We start from the raw sequence: 19410 nt of genomic DNA on the forward strand, positions 1-19410 counted from the left end.
TGAAAGGATTTGCTTATACAGTAATAGATGATACTTCATCGTCAAAATAACAGTATGAAAAGCCGAGACATCACGGTTCACTGCGCGATTTAAAAATTAACTAACAAAAAAACCGTTGAGTGGAAATGACCATGGAAAAGGAGGAATGTCGTAAATGTTCAATTGACTCCAATACGAGACCGCTAAATGCTGTGAAGAATTATACACGCCAATCCACAACAAAGCAAGGCTTGTAAATTCTCTCATTTGATGAAAGTGTCCGAAGGCCACCCGTCAGCTCGTGACCCTGTGGGAATAGCTTTTGGTCATTTATTCTTTCCGCTAAATGGATTCTGAAATTGTTCCATTAAATGCGCAAGCGAGGAAATCACGGAATGCCAAATCGTGAATCTGCGTCTTTTGCTTCTTCAGTGATTTATCTCACGAAAGGAGAAGCAATCTAAAGCATCTGGTTCCCAGACAACACAACCGCCATTTTTACATAGATTCAACGTTTGCAGACGTTATTTCAATGACATCAGGGATTTTGCTGTCTGGGTTTGGCTTTATTTAATCGCTGAACATAATAGGATTTAAATTCGCAAAGTAAGCTTACAACCTTCTTGCCTATTCTATTTAGTCTACATTTGCACAAAGACAAAATAGCTACACATGCGAATGGAAATAAACTGCCATGACTGAGTCATTACAAAATGTTCCTTGAAAAAGTCGAATTTGAATTAAAACAAGTTGCTGGATATGATTAACAAATATTGGGTGTAATCACACAGCGCCATTCCTCCAACAAGTTGTACGGTACAATGACTTGATCAGAACGTAAATGGCAGTTACAAATGACTGACGAGATCAAAATTTAACATACAGTACAGCTGGGGTCAATTGACTCCACGAATCTTTTCGTCGCATCCAAAATAGCTTGCCTTCATCTATCGTCGCCACACGTTAAAGCGAAGTTAAAAAATCAACTTTTGCTGCCGTTTAGTACAATTGTATTTAAAGCATTATTTACCGTTTGTTTATTTGTCATTTTCGACACGTGAGGTCAATCAAGACAAATCATCGTTGGTGGTTGACGTTCGCTGTGTACAAATTCAATAGGCATCGCCAGGAAGCAAATGACTAACGAAAAATAAAAATTGTCAATAAAAAAAGACATATCCCCAAAGTTGGTGGATAAAGAAAGGCTTAAAATCGTGAGGGACGTGATGGTTCCCAGACAGAAAATCAGTCATGTTTTACATTGATTCAACGCCTGCAGACGTTGAATCAATGTAAAAAACGACTGATTAGCTGTCTGGGTTGTTGAGTTTAAAATTATTTACAATTGTCCACGATCGATTTAAAATAGGGGATATGGTGCTAATCAACATAATTCAGTTGGTCATAAAACGCAACAAAATAGCGTCCGTTCAGGCAGAAGATACGCCTATCCTTTTATGATTGCGCCTCCTATTCTTTGTTTATTCCGAGTGTAATCATCGAGAAGATCCGCGGCTTTTAAGAGTTGCTTTGTGACCACGATTTGTTGAAGGAAACGACGCTTTGAGTCTGGAAATAAAAAATTCGTTTGATGCGAAACGCTGTTTCTGAATATCTACACATAGTATACAAGTTACTATCCAGCAACGTTAAAACGATTCAAAAATGACCTCTTTTTGCCGTCTGAGTATTTTCATCAACGAGTCAGCCCGCACACAGCCAATGCTTGTCCGAGAGGTCACTGTGTGACCATCATGTAATCTTTCTATTAAATTACCAACTCGCCCAACCGTGAACCAAAAGTTTATTGTCAGAGTTCGAAGAATATCACTCGATTTGTCTGCGTAGTAAACAGTCGGATAGGGCAGAGCAAACAACCGTGTACACAAAATATACGCTATCGAATCTAGCGACTTCTCTGCTGCTGTGCATATTGTGAACCGTAAGTAGGCTATAAACCGATGGAGCTGATCAAGTGAAAATTAATTAGCTAAGTTAATTGATCTACCTGAATTCCATACGACTTGGCAGTTGCTATAGCAATGGTGAGATGTTGGCTGGGTGTCATATTCTCATGTGTCAATATTGTGACCAACCCTGGATGTCCAAAGGTGAAAAGTTAGATGCAATCTAACAACCAAAACCAGTTCTTTTTACATTGATTCAACGTCAGCTGACGTTGAGTCAACGCAAAAAGAATAAATTTTGCAAGCTGGGATGGCACAGAGTGAAGTATGCAGAGAATGTTGGCGAACATCATTACAATGGAGGTTGTATGAAATTATTTGAAATTAAAACTGTCATTTCTGCACAAAACGGAATGAGCGAAGATTTATACGTTGTTAGTTCGTTGCTTTATATTAGAAGTCTCTAATTTGACATCAATTGCAATTTCGCAACATGGTAACTCAATAAGATTGCTTACGATCCCTCATGCAACAATGCATAGAAACATCATGGAATTAACAGGCTTCGCTGCTTCAATTAAATGTATTTGATCGGAAAAACTTCTAAAGCGGAAATTTGTGGAAACCATAAAAGCAGAACAATGAAAATTGACGCACAATTTTTAAACACTCAAAATAAAGAAGAAACATAAAATCGTAAGCACCGCCACTGTTGAACGCAAGAAACCATCTAATCTGAAAAATATGGTGTCATACGAAGTGCTATGGTGGAGCGAAGTAGTTGTCAGTGAATAAAACAATCCATCCTAGCTGCAAAGAAGTGGTCACCTACCGCTGTGATCTTTCACTCCGGTATTAGTTTTGTCAGCTTCTTGCTGCATTAGAAAACGACAGCATTCGATGTTGCGATAAAAGCGCCTGAAAGTTATATAGAAAGCAATTAAAAAGTCTCTTTTTCAATTCGTCAAATTTTGCAAAAAACAACAGATTGGTTTGACAAAGTTGAAAAGATCCTTATTCCAGTCAGTAAATTAGTCCTGTTTTTACACTGATTTGCATCTACAGACATTGAGTCAATGGTAAAGAGGACTAATTTGAAAGGACTGGTTTGTTTAATGGATAGTAGATATTCCACTCACCAGGCGTCCAAATCATGACGACGCAGCTTGGGCTTTTCCCCTTGCACACCTCGCACCAACTCCTCGTTCGATTGGGCGCGGATGAATCTGGAATGCATTTAAAAATTGCTCGAAGACATTTTTATTGCACAAAGTTACATTTCGCTGACGCTTTTATAATCTTATTGTTGCTGGATAAGCGATTAAGCGCATATCGACGTAAATGGGACTCGGTCACAAAATCATGTCAACTTCTTTAAAAATGGACGCTGATATTTTCTGGCACAAGTTTGAATAGATGTGAATATTAACTGTTCGGCTTGTACAACAATGTCAGAGTCCAAAACAAAGTTAATATTGCTCATAATGTTTCATGATCTGACTCAACAAGAAAGCTGATGCAAGGGTTGTTGCAGTTTGTCATGACAACCCGGCCAAGTTCCAAATTGATACATTCGTCTTAAGACAAGACCTGACTGGATTGTGATTAAAATCCTCAGACATCAGTACGAAAAGCTTGCTTTGGAACGCGACAAAAAGTGACATTACACCCCGAGAGAGAAAACGAATCATCTTGCACAGTTGCCAGCCAGCAATCAACAAGCTGCCATTCAGAACACGAACTGTCGAGCGTAGAGTGGACTGAGCGTTGTTCGTTCAATCTTGCCGAGTCATTTGAAATCACTTTGCTGACAAAGCTGCTGCTGCTGCATTCGTGCGCAGGAAGTTTGAGACACGCGGAAACTTACAAAATTCTAGACAATGGATGCATGCGAGGTGTCAATGCAAGATATTCTAGTATGCTGGCATCAAATCACTCATTTTTGTAATGATTAAACGTCTATACACGTATGTAAATGTAAGAGTCGACTAGTTTGCTGGCTGGATAGTGGAAGAAAGATGCACGGTCGCAATGTGAGCGAAAAAACTTCGAAGAATTTAACTCTGAAGATTAGGAGTGAATAGCTGTAGCCCGCCACGGTTGCAGTCAATGAAAAGAAAATGAACAGCATCCCAATCACAGTCGCGACGATCTCTACATTTCAGTAAAACAGTGACGCACTTAAACTTGAAATCGAAAACAGGTTTCATCATCATCAGAACGCATTGAATACAAAGTACCCGAACGTCACATTGCGCTGACACAGCTCGCGGAGATTAATTTTTCTCGGATAAGTCATGAGTGACTTTTGACAACGCAAAGCCGCCGCTGTGAAGGAGTTCTCATCGCGTTTAGACAGTGTATGACGTGGTAATTCTGTTTGCTTGACAGTGCGTGTTATGCAATTATCTGGCAAGCCATAAATCACATCTGAAAGGCAGTTACGGTGCAAGTAATAAACGAGCAATGGCGCGGTCTCACAACTGCCAGCGAACAGCGCAGATGATCAGATTATAGTCATTTGTACGTACACGCTAATTTCCATCGCCACATATGTCATTGACGTGCTGACCTGTTTGACTTTTTGAATTCGTTCTCCAAGTATCTAATGGCGTCTCGAGCTCCTTGCAAATCTTTCTTCAAGCTGTCGAGCCCGTCTATGACTGCAGAAAATAACAAGTTAGAGCAGCACGGATTTGAAAGGTCGCTTAATATAGCATGCTAACCGCACTTTATTGAACCGATGATTATGTAATTACCCGTTTTCGTGATGACCACAAAAAAGCGCTCACTGGCCACAAGGCGACGCACATGCGGCAGTTCATAGCAAAGAGCGTACGTGTCGGGCACTAGGTAAAGGCAGAGAGCACTATCACGTGACTTCGGAGTGCCCAATGACGACTCGAGCGCTTGCACCTCGTTTCTGAGGCGAGAGGCGGCCATGTCCTTCATCAACCGAGTCTTCCTCATCGCTTCGACGGCCTGCAGAGGAGGAAGTACCAGATAATTAGGAGATTTCAAGAGCGTTGTATTTTTGATCTTGGCTAACAAAAGCTGCTTTTTTCGTCCTTGTGTCAAAGTTGCGTAGCCATAATGGTACAAAACCTTGTAAACGTTGCAAAAACGAAAACCATCACTTTTATTCGATTCTTTTCAAATAAGACAAATCCAAAGCAATAAGCTTGACGCCAGATCAGGTGATGGTTTTACCACGCTGTGTTTTATTATTATCAACAAGTGCTGCTATATTTATCAACAACGAATCCAAACAAGTCGTTGTGATGAACATTTATTTATTTAAAATAAGTGAATTTCCTAGGTATTGATTGTTGACTTAAGCATATGATAACATCAACGTGAAAACAGCATTAAAAGACAGGCAAGGAAACGCTCTGAAAGCCATTTGATCCATAGATCGAATTGCAAACACTTGAACGAATTCGACTGCAGGGTCGAAGCAAAATTGGCAAGCAAAGTCCACTGATGTTGCCGTGAAGAGTAGAACAAAATCTACTCAAATGCTGAGCGGCTTTTCAAATCTGCGATGCTTTTGTTTTTCTAACAAGTAGTTCATTTGTTGTTCGATCATCTTCGTGTTTGTGAATACTTAGAATAAAGGTATTACACATGCCACTGAAATGCTTTCTCGCTCCCACAAGCTTCAATAAGCCCACAAAGCGAAGATGGCAAGGCTGTGGAAACCACCAGTATTGCCACCATGGTCGCGTGAAATTTTGAGGCAAATTAACCATACACGTTTATAATGTAAGCAATAACGGTCGAGTAATAGCTTAAATTTCAAGAATTAGTTTTAAGTGTAACTACAACGAGGGTTGAACCAATTGCATACTATCAGATTCAATTACATTACAACTATACCATCAAAATGTTCAATTACATTGTTTCGAAATATTCAAATTATAATTGTAATTACAATAACATTTTCAAATGCAATTAATAGCACACTACAATTTCAAAAATTAAATGTTTCAATACTTATGATCAAATTATTGTTTATCGATGATTTTTATACTTTGATTGTGTTAAGGAGACTGGAATTGGATTTGATAAAATTTCGATTGTGAAAATTGTCTGTTCCCAGTAAGTACCTTTTTGCAATATAAAACTTTTCACCTATTGAAAAAAAGATTTTCTGCTGGAGCTGATGTTGCAGTTATTCCAAAATGTAATTGTAACGCGGACCAAACTTTTTAAAACTACAATTAAAAATAAACAACAACAAAGTCTTAATTACAATTGTAATTGATCCAACACTGTCTACAACAAGTAACTACAAAAGTAAACTGAATTATATCCATGTAGCGATTTAATGAAGGGAACTTAATAAAAATGCAGAGTGAAAGAACATTGAGACACGTTCTTGGAAAGTTACATGGTTGGCATATCTGATCTATGCATTACGGTTAACATCACACAAGTCACTGTGTTTGTTGAAATAAACAAAGTGATAAATTAGCCAAATAATAAACGCAAACGTGTAAAGAAGCTGATTGGAAAACTACAATGATAAAGATCAAGCGCATCTTGGAAGACGTTTCCGAACTTGATGAGGAGAAAAGATGTAAGCGTTCCCAGTTAGTAAATCAGTCCTTTCTGTACATTGACTGATTTGCTGACAACAGGGTAAAACCAACAAAGATTAAACTGTTAAATTAACGTATAAGAACATAAAGTTAACAAAAAAAAAATCGCAAAAACTATTCCATTGTGAGCCAATAAACGGAAAATGACAGCACTGTGGAGCAGGTCCACGCTGATCACAATCTCTCTATTTACAGTGTGACAAAGTCTGACTGGAATGAAGCGGGTTATGTCATCAGACCATTGTTTGAATAAACAAAAACGAGGAATTTACTTCATTTGACGATACAGACTCGAATAAGCGTGACAGACTGAATAAATCATTTCACCTCCTTGCTATTCATACAGATTAAAAACACACGCACAAAGCTAAGTAGCAAGCTAACAGAACTTGGCACTTTGACGTCATTTTGATGAATGGTAACAAAAAAATAAAACTTTTGCTCAATGACCGAGCAGCTTCGGAAACCTGTGAAGGGACAACTAGAAATATAGTTTCCATTAAGATTTCAAGTTGCCACCACAAGTCGCTCATGAATAAACAGAGCACGTGATAAACGGATTAAAACATAATGGAAGGGCCAAGCTTGAAAACACCAAGTCCAACTTACGTAGAAAACTAACTGAGAACTGTCAACAATAATCGACCCCTCAACACATTGGTAAGAAAAAGCGTGTCTATGTCACCAAGCTATCTTTTTCGCTGCCGATATTTGTCATTGTGTTTACTAGTAACTTCATTTACCTCTGACATCACTGCCATATTCAAATTTATTACTTTTGTAAAAAAAATCTGTAACCTATCAAACAATACGTTTTTGCATGACGTTTTGGTAGAAACACACGGGAGCACCTAGCTGTTGTCAGGTTTAGAGATGTGGGTCATTTTTTTTCACCAACAACCTCTGTCTAAAATTTAAATGTTGGAACAAAATTTGTACTTTTGTGAGACATTTGTTTTGAAGTAATCAAGACATCGATAAGTTACCAAAATAAAACCTCGTCGCTAAAATCTTCTTTTAACTTCACCAATGATACAAAAGGATGCGTCGCGTAGTGTGATAAAATAATCAAAAAAGTATTAACTACCAAATTAAATTGGCAAATTCAATTTACTGTCAACGTTTTTTATCGATAAGTTAACCTAAACAAAATTACAATTGTAACTTACAATTAAACCTTGTAATTACAATTAAAGCAAAAAAAGATGTTGACTGTTATCATGGTCACCACCGGGACCGAACAGTCCTCATCAGTGGTAGCACTCGAAGTTGTGTGGTTCATTGGTACCTTTTGTTGAGCATGCGCCTTCTGACTTCCAGAACTTAGTCAAAACTGCAGCAAACTAATTAATAATAAATTATTCAGCAGCTTTGTTATGATTAATGAGAACAGTTGTTACTTGAAAAAATGTATAAAACGACTGAAAATAGCACAAAAAAAAAACGAATAAAAAAAACAATAAAAACGTAAAGAAACAACAATCTAAACAAAAACGTTTTTAACCATCCCTCGTCAGGTTTGTGGTTTTTAATAATTCATTCATTGCAGATATAGATAGACAGGATAACAAGCATATGCGTCTGCTCGCCATGCAGTCGTGTTGTATGTTTTAACCTTGTCAGGCGGTGCAAGTATCTTTTTTAAGTCTATTGATTGATATTATTATACATTTGCTCCCGATGCGGTTACGTGGACAAATAGAAGTGTTAAAGTGGCCTCTAAATGCAAATCTGATTACCAAACCTATAATTTCATGCAACGACAATGTTGAATAATGTCGATATTTGGTCTGTAAATCAAGTCAGAAGCAGCAATTCAAAAACGGACCAAAACCGCCCACGTCAGAGTAAAAATTTAACGTTTTCTTTTTCTGAGCAAGGAGTAAATATCAAGTGGCTAAAAACAGCAGCCAAATTCTCTTGTAAACACATTCTAATAGGAAGGCGACATATGAACGCGACGAAAAGTAAATATTTAGGGAACAATATCGAACACAATATAGACAGTCGTCCAGTGTTTGGCAACTCTTGTGGCTCCTTTGGACAACATCAACTTTTCACGATGTTTGCGTTGAAATGACGTCATTTTTTGAAGTTGATGCAATGTTTTTAAACGTTAAGAGTCGTCGATGTTTCAAGTAGGCACCAGTTAGTCCATTTCGCAGAGAGTGGACTTCTTATTAAATCAATTCTAAAAGCGAAATCCGGTTCCAGTGTGCGCTTTAATACGGCAGGTGGATTTATTCCTCATATTTACATTTCAACTTCAAACGGCTCAATCAGAAAGCCGATTCGGAAACGAGAAAGCAACAAAGAATGAAAACAAAGAGGATCTAACTAAAAGGCAATTTCTCATGCTTTGAGAAAGAGCTGATAAAAATCGGATGTCATTAATTCGTGGTTTCCTCTCTGAAAAAAGCTCTGTTTGTCTCTGAAAAAGCTGGGTACCGTCCATGCTGGAGGTTGGAATTCTTTTTTGGACTCTTGTTGTGACAGGATTAGTTTCGAAACTGATCCACACAACGAAACTAACTAAGATTAATTTTTAGTATCTACCTACTTCACTAACGCTTTACAATAAAACAAATGCTGAAGACAACAGTACAAGAATAATAGGCACACATGGAAAACGATCTTGCAGGCTGGTATGTGACAAATATTTAATGTTAAAAATACGCTAATGGAAAGGTTCTCAATCTTAAATATTTCAAAAAAATATATATCGATGATATACTTTCAATAAAATGCGTATCTTAGCATTCCACTATCACTGCATTTCAAAAGTGAACTGAAGCAAAAGCAGGTCCGGTGTGTACTTTACAGTGAGGACAAACAGAAAAAAAAATTACGTTCTTGTACACCTCAACAGTCAACACGGCAGTGGGACCATACAGTACAGCATTTAGGTACGCCTGGTGACGTGACAGATATCAGGTTGATGAGGAATAATCTCAGCTTTGCGGCGACTTGAGCTCAACGGTTTAGTATAAAAGTTATCCACCGGGGTTGAGAGTGAATGAAATTCCTGATTCACGCCAGGAAAGATGAAGCAATCGCGTGAATACAAAATCACCGGATTCCGTTTTTCCGTGCAAACAGCTTAGTCGTCGTTATATTTCGAAACAATCATTCCACCATGTGTCACGTTTTAATATTAATGCGCACTCAGCAATGCGCGGCGAGGTGTTTATCCTTCAATACTGGTTACACGGCCATTCCTTGCCACCGAGTTACAACATAGCTAATCAAATGAGAAAGAGAAGTCCTCTGTATATCAGCCTATGCTAAGTCAATATCCAGTAACAAAATACAAGTCAATATTGGAAGAGCGGACGGGTTGTGGCATTGCTAACAGGCTGTGTTTGCCACGGGTGGTACCCGTTTTCAATGGGTCAATATTTGCTGAACGAGAACCAGAAGAATGTCTAAAATTAGCAGAAATAATTAGATGTCAGAACAAATAGGTCTATGAGGTATATGGGGGTGGGTCTCAAAGCCTTGCACAACACACCAGGTGAAGCTGATCCACAAGCGTTTAGGTGAACTTAACTAAAAACGCACGAATTTGACGTTAATCATTAATTGGCGAGATTCAGACCAAAACAAACGTAACTCGGTCAAGAACATTAGCAACTCTGTTTGTCCAAGCTATATCCACACAATGAAAATGTTGCTTCTCGTAAACTCCCTGATCGAATGAATTAACCTTGGCTGGAACACAAGAGAAAGGGGTCTTACTTGCCCACTCAAACAAAGGTACAAGACAAAAATAGTACAAACTTTTTTTTTCTTCTTTTTTTTACTAACTGCTGAAAAACGCTTATTTCTTCACTTTCTTAAACATATTATCAAATTAATCAAACGACATTGAATGTTTTCAGGCTCGATAATAATCAAAGCTGTACAACACCAACCTCTAGCTCCATCTGGGGGTCAACAACTTCTTCTTCGGGCCCAGTGAACCGTTCGTTTCCGATCACGCCATCGCAAGGTATGACGTCAATTTCCACTCCTTCAATAGCGGATAAGGAACGACACAGATGACGGAGACGACAGATGCGGATCACGCACTGCGAGAAGGCAATACACGCATCAGTAAACCAACACAATGTATATGCCAATAATACTTCAAAGACTTGTTTGCATTTAACAAATAATTCATCAGTTGATAATGGCTGGAAAGAACAGCAGCGGAAGGCAGTTGTTGCGTCAGTGTGGCACCAGAATGTGACCACATGGGATGGACCTGTCCCACAGGTAGCGTAGAAATTGGGCCGGTCCGGTTGGCGAAACGCATTGGCTCGCTGTGCCAGTACGACCACAATCTTGCGTTGACAGGAAGATAGAATACTTCCTCGTGGCCAAGTTGGTTTCGCCTCGAGTTTTGTTGAGCAAATGGAAGCATCGTTATGAACTCTAGATGGCGAAGAACATCATGTTGTCAGTATGGCGCTAAAGAGTTCAGAGGTCAAAGCAAATCGCCAACACCAAACACAATAAACTTCCGATATAATATTGTACGTTTGGAAGTCTAAACACGCAAATACTTATTGCAGTAATGGTCAGTGTTGTGCTGTTAGCGAGGTGCAACGCTGTCTTTCTACCACCGATGAGTTTGTATCAGAATATCAGTTCCTTTCCCACCTGATGTAAGTCGCTCAGTTCCACATAGGGTTGTGACAAGTCCAGGCTAGTTTTAACAGCGCTGTCTTTGACGGCTTTCATCAAGTGCACGGTGTGGTCTTCGGGAAGGGCAGTCGTTGCATGCCACTGCGGGGGCTTCTTGGCTTCGCTCTCCTCTGAAACAGAAACCGCTGATGAAAACTAACTACTGCAATTGCATGTGATGTCACTGATACGTCATGTTGAAAAGTCACGATTCCCTAGGCTGAAGTGGCCAAGTACTGTTAGAAAGTAGAATACGTTGATCACTGAATTGAAGACCAGAAAGGTCGAGAACAACAACGGCATGCAATGCTGCACAACACACACCTGTGGTTTTCCTTTTTTCAATTTTTATCTTTTTCTCTTTTGACGCGGCTTCCTTTCCAGCTATAAAACAAACGAATGGTAAAAGATACAAAATTGAACATTAGTCTTTGGATAAAGAAAGCCTCTCCTGAAGCTTTTTCTTTACTAGTAAGAAGCAGTTTTGTGTAGCTGCACGATTGAAAGGTCTCAGGCATAAACGAAGCAGGCCAGGATAATAAGATTGACAGCATGAATTTCTCACCTGTAGGTGAAGTGTTGTCACTTGTAAATAATTTATTTTGAAAAGCTTCACCAAAAATATCGCGAGGAAGCGGCAATTGACATTAAACAAAAGATTTCAATTAAAAGGTACAAAAAAAATCAACTACCTTCTTCTTTCGTTCTCTCCTCTGCTTTCGTCTTTCTTTCGGATTCACTCTTCTCAAGAGCCCTGATCACTCTATTGACTTGATCAGAGCAGGCGCGGTCGTTTCTTATTTCATCTGTGATCAAAACATTAAGTCAATAAATTGATACAGTGTTTCAATCGTTTAATCTCAGCTTGGAAAAGTTAGCGTTTTTACATCGTTCCAACGTCAAACGACATGAAACGATTTAGAAATGTTAGATGATTCAACAAAAACTGAGTCTAGCCACCAATCTCTCCGACTAACGACACCGATCCAATGCTTGCGCAAGCAGAATGTTGTTGATGATGACATCGCGATTTTCTCAGAAATCAAGATTCTTTCCAGAAAAAACACGAAGGTGAACATTGCTGAACAAGTACTCGATAAATACGTTCTATTGCATTAACAAAACGTAGCACAAAAAGCAGCTTTACACCGTGTGTGCAGTGAAGAGCAGAAAGTATTTTGCTCAGAATCATGCTCAAAAAATTTAAACAGTCGGGTGTTTGGTCCAACCTTATAGCCTTGTGCGGGACTGTGGAGGGAAGAATTTTTTGCGGTCTGAAGTTTTTTTTAATAGCTAAATTGTAATTATTGGGTGTCGGGTGGACTCCACAGTCATACTTCAAAACAATGCAACAATTGAAACTTCAGTTGAAGTGATTTGCGTGTAGTAAGTTTAAAAAAATGAAAATCTGGCAAAGTTAGAATCATGTAAAAAGAGAAGTCGGAGTGAGAACGAAAATCACTCGTTTTTTGCACTACAAGACTTTTTAGACCGGAGATGATCTGCTATTGAGATCTATTCTAACCTCGCTTTAGCATCCCTCTTTCAGTGGGAAGGAGGTTAAGAAGGCAAACCAATCTGCTCCACAACGCGCGGGAGTTCTTTGCACAGGCTGCCGCCACGCGCTCGTTTGTAGCCAGCCAATCAGAAAGCAGTTTCACTGCAGCCATCACGTGATGATGACGAGTCAGAGAGAGTACATTGTTGTAAACCTCGTTTTCTTCTGAAAATAATAAAACAAATGACAACAGTTTTACTGTTTTGTTGTTACGTATTAACGTACTTTTCACATAAACACAAAGTTTCAAATCCTTAGCACAAGTTGCTGTAAACATCCCAGACTGGTATTTTGAATACGAAAACATAACGGATAAAGAATTTCAATGAACAATGCAAGGTTCTCGTCATTGAAACAAAGTGGAAAACGAAACAAAATCGAATTCATTACTTTTCAGTATCTCAGTTTCAGTTAGCTCTTTGCCAGCAGTGACACCATTTTCCACCGCATCGTCGCATTTTACAACTTCAGGTTCATCTTTGCTGTCAGATAAATCTAAAAATTTGAAAATGGTGTGCATTACTTGTCTTATGGTATACAAAAATAATAATAACGTTTTGTGTATAAAAACAACTGCTCCAAGCCACGCAGACCGAGTCACTGCTAGTCGCACCTGAGCCTTGCTTTGTCGATTCGAGATCTGTCTTCACGGAGACAGAACCTTCATCCTTTGGAGCAACTTTCTCCATCTTAGTGCCTTGCTTCGGTGAGAGGTTTTGAAGAAACGAAGGTGCGAGGGTGATCTTGCGACGAGTCGGCTGGAGACGGAGAAAATTGTAAAACAAAAACTTCACAAAAATGAACGGTCACGACTGAAACAAGTTTTCACATGATAGCCTGTCGGAAGATGTCGCTGAACAATTGAAGTAGGGCTTCGACACGTTGTTACAAACGATAATATTATATCAATGAAAATGGACCTGAAACATTTTATTGGACAGATCTTGGAGGCTGGCAACTGCGAGGCTGGAGGATGAGGGTTCAATCACAGGGGAGTTGTGGCCATCTTTCTGCTGAAAGGAGGACTTTTTGGAGGGAAAGAAATCGTTTTCATTGGTCTCTGCTTCATTTTCCTGAGAGGATATTTCCTCTTGACTCAATCGAGTCTCAGATCCGCTGGAATCACTCAACGTTCCGGACTCGTCTTCAGAGTCACTCTCAGACAAGTCCGAATCTGATGCTGAGGAAATGAAAAAGATCAAATTAAGAAGATGGGAAGACACTACACTTTGTGTAAAAAGCAACACCAACCATTCAAGTAGTTTCATTTTCAAGCCGCTTCCATACCACTTTCTTAGAAGTGTAATGTTAAAGAGGTAATAACGGTGAAAGTGAGATTCTCCAGTTGAGACACCGAGTGATGATAACGTCTCACAGTTAAAGCTTTCACCTTACAGAGCTGCTTGAAGACCTTGATTAGTTACTTTGCAGCCCCCTTGCTGAGAAGGTGTTATTAGTGCGTCTCAATTTATACTAAGTTAATCATTATTAATTGCAGATATATTTTATTTCCGTTTAATAGAATGTGCTTACTTGTGGCAAAGAAATTAAATTTACTATCACTAATAGATGCTGGAAGAGTTCCGTCTGGGACCAATAGAGATCACGCAGCTGTGTATTGACAAGATACTTAATGAAATCTTTGGCAAACTGGCTTCCCTACTTTCTTGACTACTTAATTTAAATCTATAACACCAAGCAAAAGTTCACACACAACAATAACCAGCAGTGTGCCTTCATGTTAGCTTCAAAAAACTGGTGGTACAAATTACATCAAATATAGTTGCTATTCACTAAAAACCTCTACAGCCTGTTTCACCCTAAAACGGAAATCATCAGAAGGTCCTCAAGACTCCTCCACAAATTATATGATTTCCACACGCTTTAAAAAAAATGTTAAGTTAGCAGCAAAAATAAATTTCAGCACAATCTCTACCTTTAAGCTGATATTTAAAAAACGCATGAGATTTTTCGAACCGAGAACATCTCTAACCTGCATCGCCGCCTCCCATAAAATCTTCCTCTCCCTCACTGAGATCACTTTCATTAGGTCCTCCTCTGCGACGTCTCCTCAAGTGAGGTCGACCTTTTTTGGACTTGGAGGAAGATTTCTTCTCATTGAAGTCATTTGCGTTGTCACCTAATAAGAAATAAAACATTTAGTGAAAATAAATCTTTTGATACGAAGGTAAATTGATCCATAAATGCTCATCCAACACAAACTTTTCCTGCTCTTGGCCACATACCATCCGCTTTGGAAGACTCTTCCTCAATTGCATCCGCTTTTTCATCATCTAAATATATTGTTTTTGTATTAATTTTCTGCTCTTAAATTTATGAATTCACCACCACTGCTGTAGCAAAAAACAAATGTTTTACACTGCACGACTACAATAGATAAATCACCATAGACAAGTTTGTTACCTTTTGATGGCTGCTCAGACAGCTTATCTATCAAATAACCGAGAAGATGAGAGAAAAATGCGAGAGTGAAAGCTATGGCGGCTGAAGAACGATTGGAACGGCAGCTCTGCAGATTCAATCAATTTCACTGGTGAGATTAAGAGTTGAAATACAAGTAGATGGCAACGAGTAGGCTGAGTTCCAAGAGAAACAGAGGTAGCTAAAAGTCTGTCCCTTAGTTATAAGAAACGTGGTAAAAATTTTAACTTTGCACTACCTTTTACTAACACTTGACAGTTAAAGATACAACAACCAATTGCGCCATAGTGTGTTATTTTAGGTATCACGACAATTCAAAGCAGACAATTCAAAGCCGACAATTCAAAGACGATGCTTCAACGACGAAATTTTAAGGCAGGGATCTCTGAAGAAAAAAATCTCTGTTCTTCAGAGATCCCTGGGTTAAGGTTAGGGTAAGTGTTAGGTTTATTGTCTTTATCGTAAATAAATTTTCGGCTTTGAATTGACCGCTTGGAATTGACCGCTTTGAATTATCGGCTTTGAATTGACACATAACCGTTATTTTAATATTTTTATTCATAACACCACAGACGGCTCAACTAGTACCTAAAGTTTAGTCGACAAATCTTACTAAAACATCCCAGACTATTGGTTGCAGTTACTAAGCCAAACTGCACTCAATCTGAAAGCGAGATAAAAATTTCCATTTCTAAATCAAACATTTTGCTGAATCACAATAACAGCAAGGGATCATCACACGCATGCAACGCTACTGCATGTTGCTATAACGTATGCAGAAACAAAACAACTGCATTACCAGGGAAGCACTGAGAAGAGATGGACGGTGTCCGTCCTACCTACTTGAAGATCATGAACGTTGACAAGGCACATGACGCATATTTTAAAGACGACATCGCCGTTCAGCTTGTGCTGGTTGTGATGGCGAGGGAGCCTCGAAGATGGGCTCTTGTCTTGAGACCCAGAGCTGGAGCGTGGACCTGATCTGTAACCGACGTTAAATTGCAGTACTTTCGTGAAAAACATTCGAAACTTAATTACGAAAGTCGATGGAATATGTTTGTTCACGCAAGGCGGTGAACTGGACTCAACAATCAATATTACAACGACGTTAAATATGTTTATATTGTTTAAACTATTGGAACTATTTTCCCAGTTTACAGCAATTTGAACCTACCTTTTCGAATCCGCTTTGTGCTTACTGGTCACAAAATTTTCAGATTTTACAGATGACATATCTGAAACAGTAAACACAATCGTGTTTTTTTAACAGTTCCCACGTACAATCAAACTTTCGGATCCGGTTTGCAATCATCCAGCATTCAACGTCTTTAGATGTCCAAACGATGAAAAATGACATTTGCTGCTTGGATATGTCGCTAGCAATTTATTGGAAAGTGGAATGTTGGTGTAAAACAAACAAACAACAAAAATGAAATAATTTGACAGTATCACACAAATTACAGGACTGAAAAGCATGCCGGAATTATTAGTAAAACCGAAACACGGAACAAAATGGAAGGAGTTCATAAGGAAGGTCACGGATTATCAACCAAAATCGATCTGTTGAAGAAGAATTTTGCGAGCAACAAAACTGAAAAAATCAAGAGTTACCTTCCATGGCGAGTAGGTCACCAACATACTCAGTGTTCATATGGTTAAGGCACACGTGGAGGGCGTCGATCAGTCTTTTGCATAGACCTGAATGGAACGAAAGTTTGGGATTGCTCAATAAACCTTTCTCAGACAACGAAAGTGGCCACTTTTACATGTTTCCCATGCCATCAGACGTTGGAAAGAGTAAAAAGGGCAACGTTTGGTGGATGGATGAGCAGTTCCTGCGGTTTACAAAATCTCACACAGAGGATCTATTCATTAGAAGGGTTGTGTGGCACAGGCAGCGATAACACATGTGTGAGTGAAACTAACATTAAGTAAAGCAAAGAACTTTTAAAGTTATCTGTGATACCGAAACTAGTGTTAAATTATTTTATTGGATGATGAATACCATCAGAAACCGTCGAAAACCATTCGTAACATATGTACTGTAATTACACGAAAAAACAAATTGTAGTCAGCAAACATTTACAAGAAATCATTATACTAGTCAGTAGTCATACGCACCTGTAGTTTCCACATCTGTGGCGTAAGTTTTTGGACGCAAGAGATCGCACAAATAAAGAAATGACACAATGAAAATGCGAGTATGCTCTTTTCTGCAATGCAAATATCGAAGACAGTAAGTTTTATCTCATAGAAGCAGATCCTAATTACGCAGTTGGTGAAGTTGTTTTTATTGCGTTGCGGCAACAGGTAATCCAAGCTGCGACATACACCTATCAAGTTAAAACAAAACGCAAATCAAAAGTAACAAAAGAACGTTAAGGCAATCTGAACGTTTGCTTTCTCTTCAACGAGTGAGAACCGCCCAGTGCAAATTAAACCTGCGAAATGCTATTTGTATTGCGAATATTGTAAACCGTGGTTAGCCATGGGTTAGCAAACCATCAATATTGTAAACCAAGGGTAAACAAATGAGGACGCGGCAAGACAAATACCAAAGCCGCATTGTGTTCGACTTCGATGAAACGTTGCTGCTGCCATACGTTTGCTGAACATCGACGGACAAGTTCGCATGCTTGAGTTTGGTACTAACATTGTTAAGGATGGACAACAGCGAGAGAAACAAACACATGATACCAGTGAGCACACAAACGCTGTCACTGATTCGACCTGACAAACCGAAAGTTGAAGCTCATTGCATCGCTTTATAACCGTGATAAACCAGCAAACCAAAGTTCTCGTTTTACAAGGGGTCTGGAGACATTGAAACGATGCAAAAAAAAGAAAGTTTCGCGAGCACAGTGACGCATGTGGAACAATGCTGGAAAGTGTTTTTACATTTGTTCAACATGCAACGTTAAACGTTGTTTCGATGTTCTAATCTTGCAATGAAACGTAAGAGTTGTAAATGATGGATTTGCTGTTTGTATACATACTTGTACACATCGGCGGTGATAACTCCATCCAGAGCTTCGGTAGGAAGCTGGTAGAATAACTTTTTGTTCCGGTCGAAAAGATTTTGAAGATTTCCTTCCGCCCCTTCGTAGCTCAGCTCAGCGTGCAAACTGTAGTGGAGATAATTTCGGTCAAAGCAATTTTTTTCAAAATCTTTGCACTACTAAAGGGTTTGTTTCTCTTTTGCAGAGTGGATTAGAGTTTGTGATGCGCGCTTCAGTTTCAACACTATGCAGGGATATATTTGGGTTGCATATGAAATTCAAACAGCACCTAGGCGAGCGCTTGCAACAGTAGCAATCGCTCACCACACCAGAGATTATTTCCAAATGCACATCACCCTGCGTTGTCGATAGAACAATAGCAGTAAGAAGCTGTTTCTGTAACCTGGACCGCACCAAAGCCGTGGTTGCTTTTTATGAAACCACGGGATTAAAGTAAGCGTTATATTAGCAATCCAGCATACCAACAAGGTTCAAATGACTGCAAGTAAACAAGTAATTTCCTGCGGCAAAAAGCCAAACCACAGCCAGAGTGAATGTACAGACTAGTATAAAAAGAAAAGATAAAGATACCCACCATCGGCAGTAGTGGTAGGCAGCAGTGAGCCCCCACCAGTAATGATGACCAGCTATGGTTGCGAGTTGGTTGTGTGGCATACCAGCACCTGGTCTGGCCAGCAGCGCCAACTGGTAATAGCGACTCGGCCTTGAACGGGATGCTCCGAATTCGATCTGGTACCGACCTATAGGAGAGAAATTAAAATCGTGTTTTGAAGGAACTTGTTATAAAATTTAAACGTCTTATAGCCAGTGTTGTTTCATTATCTCTATATGAATTGCCAATGAATCACAACTAAGCTTTTGTGATTACTTTTGAAAATTATCATAAATTCAAAGTTTTATTCCCACAAAAGCTTACTCAAATCTCCAAGACAAACGAGTATCTTGTAGCTTCTGTTCCTAACCCACTCCTCTAGCTCTTTTTCTTCATTCTCCTGCGGGGTGAAAATCACGTGCGTAAACAAAGTATGCGAGAAATTTTACGCAGAAGTAAAGTTGTCATTGCGTTTATGTACAATCACAAAAAAGCTTGTTTTCGATTGGTAAAGAAATACAATAATAGATCATTCAAAGGTGAAATGTCACAGAATAAGGCCCAGCGCAGATAAATAAAAGTTAATCGCTTTAAGCCTTTAAGCTGCAACACTTTAGCTTTCCTTGTTGACCACCAG

The 19410-nt window shown here is 39.1% G+C and overlaps 1 protein-coding gene across 1 annotated transcript in view; it reads right to left on the minus strand.

The window, feature by feature from the left end:
- Positions 1–19410, minus strand: part of LOC145775261 (nonsense-mediated mRNA decay factor SMG5-like) — a 22583-nt gene continuing 3173 nt past the window's right edge. Inside the window, exons 7-30 of the mRNA XM_082586517.1 lie at positions 19098–19173; positions 18756–18921; positions 18158–18286; positions 17283–17374; positions 16773–16859; positions 16336–16396; positions 16002–16143; positions 15141–15246; positions 14963–15010; positions 14710–14856; positions 13637–13896; positions 13330–13474; positions 13107–13211; positions 12684–12881; positions 11851–11964; positions 11483–11542; positions 11135–11289; positions 10405–10560; positions 4646–4868; positions 4459–4549; positions 3026–3112; positions 2719–2804; positions 1988–2076; positions 1–1548 (exon numbers count right to left, since the gene is read on the minus strand). Coding sequence (XP_082442643.1) covers positions 1498–1548; positions 1988–2076; positions 2719–2804; positions 3026–3112; positions 4459–4549; positions 4646–4868; positions 10405–10560; positions 11135–11289; positions 11483–11542; positions 11851–11964; positions 12684–12881; positions 13107–13211; positions 13330–13474; positions 13637–13896; positions 14710–14856; positions 14963–15010; positions 15141–15246; positions 16002–16143; positions 16336–16396; positions 16773–16859; positions 17283–17374; positions 18158–18286; positions 18756–18921; positions 19098–19173 — 2874 coding nt within the window. The 3' untranslated portion in view covers positions 1–1497. The remainder of the gene's footprint in view (positions 1549–1987; positions 2077–2718; positions 2805–3025; positions 3113–4458; positions 4550–4645; positions 4869–10404; positions 10561–11134; positions 11290–11482; positions 11543–11850; positions 11965–12683; positions 12882–13106; positions 13212–13329; positions 13475–13636; positions 13897–14709; positions 14857–14962; positions 15011–15140; positions 15247–16001; positions 16144–16335; positions 16397–16772; positions 16860–17282; positions 17375–18157; positions 18287–18755; positions 18922–19097; positions 19174–19410) is intronic.

Source organism: Aplidium turbinatum, chromosome 8, assembly GCF_918807975.1.
Source record: "Aplidium turbinatum chromosome 8, kaAplTurb1.1, whole genome shotgun sequence".
Lineage (NCBI taxonomy): Eukaryota > Metazoa > Chordata > Ascidiacea > Aplousobranchia > Polyclinidae > Aplidium > Aplidium turbinatum.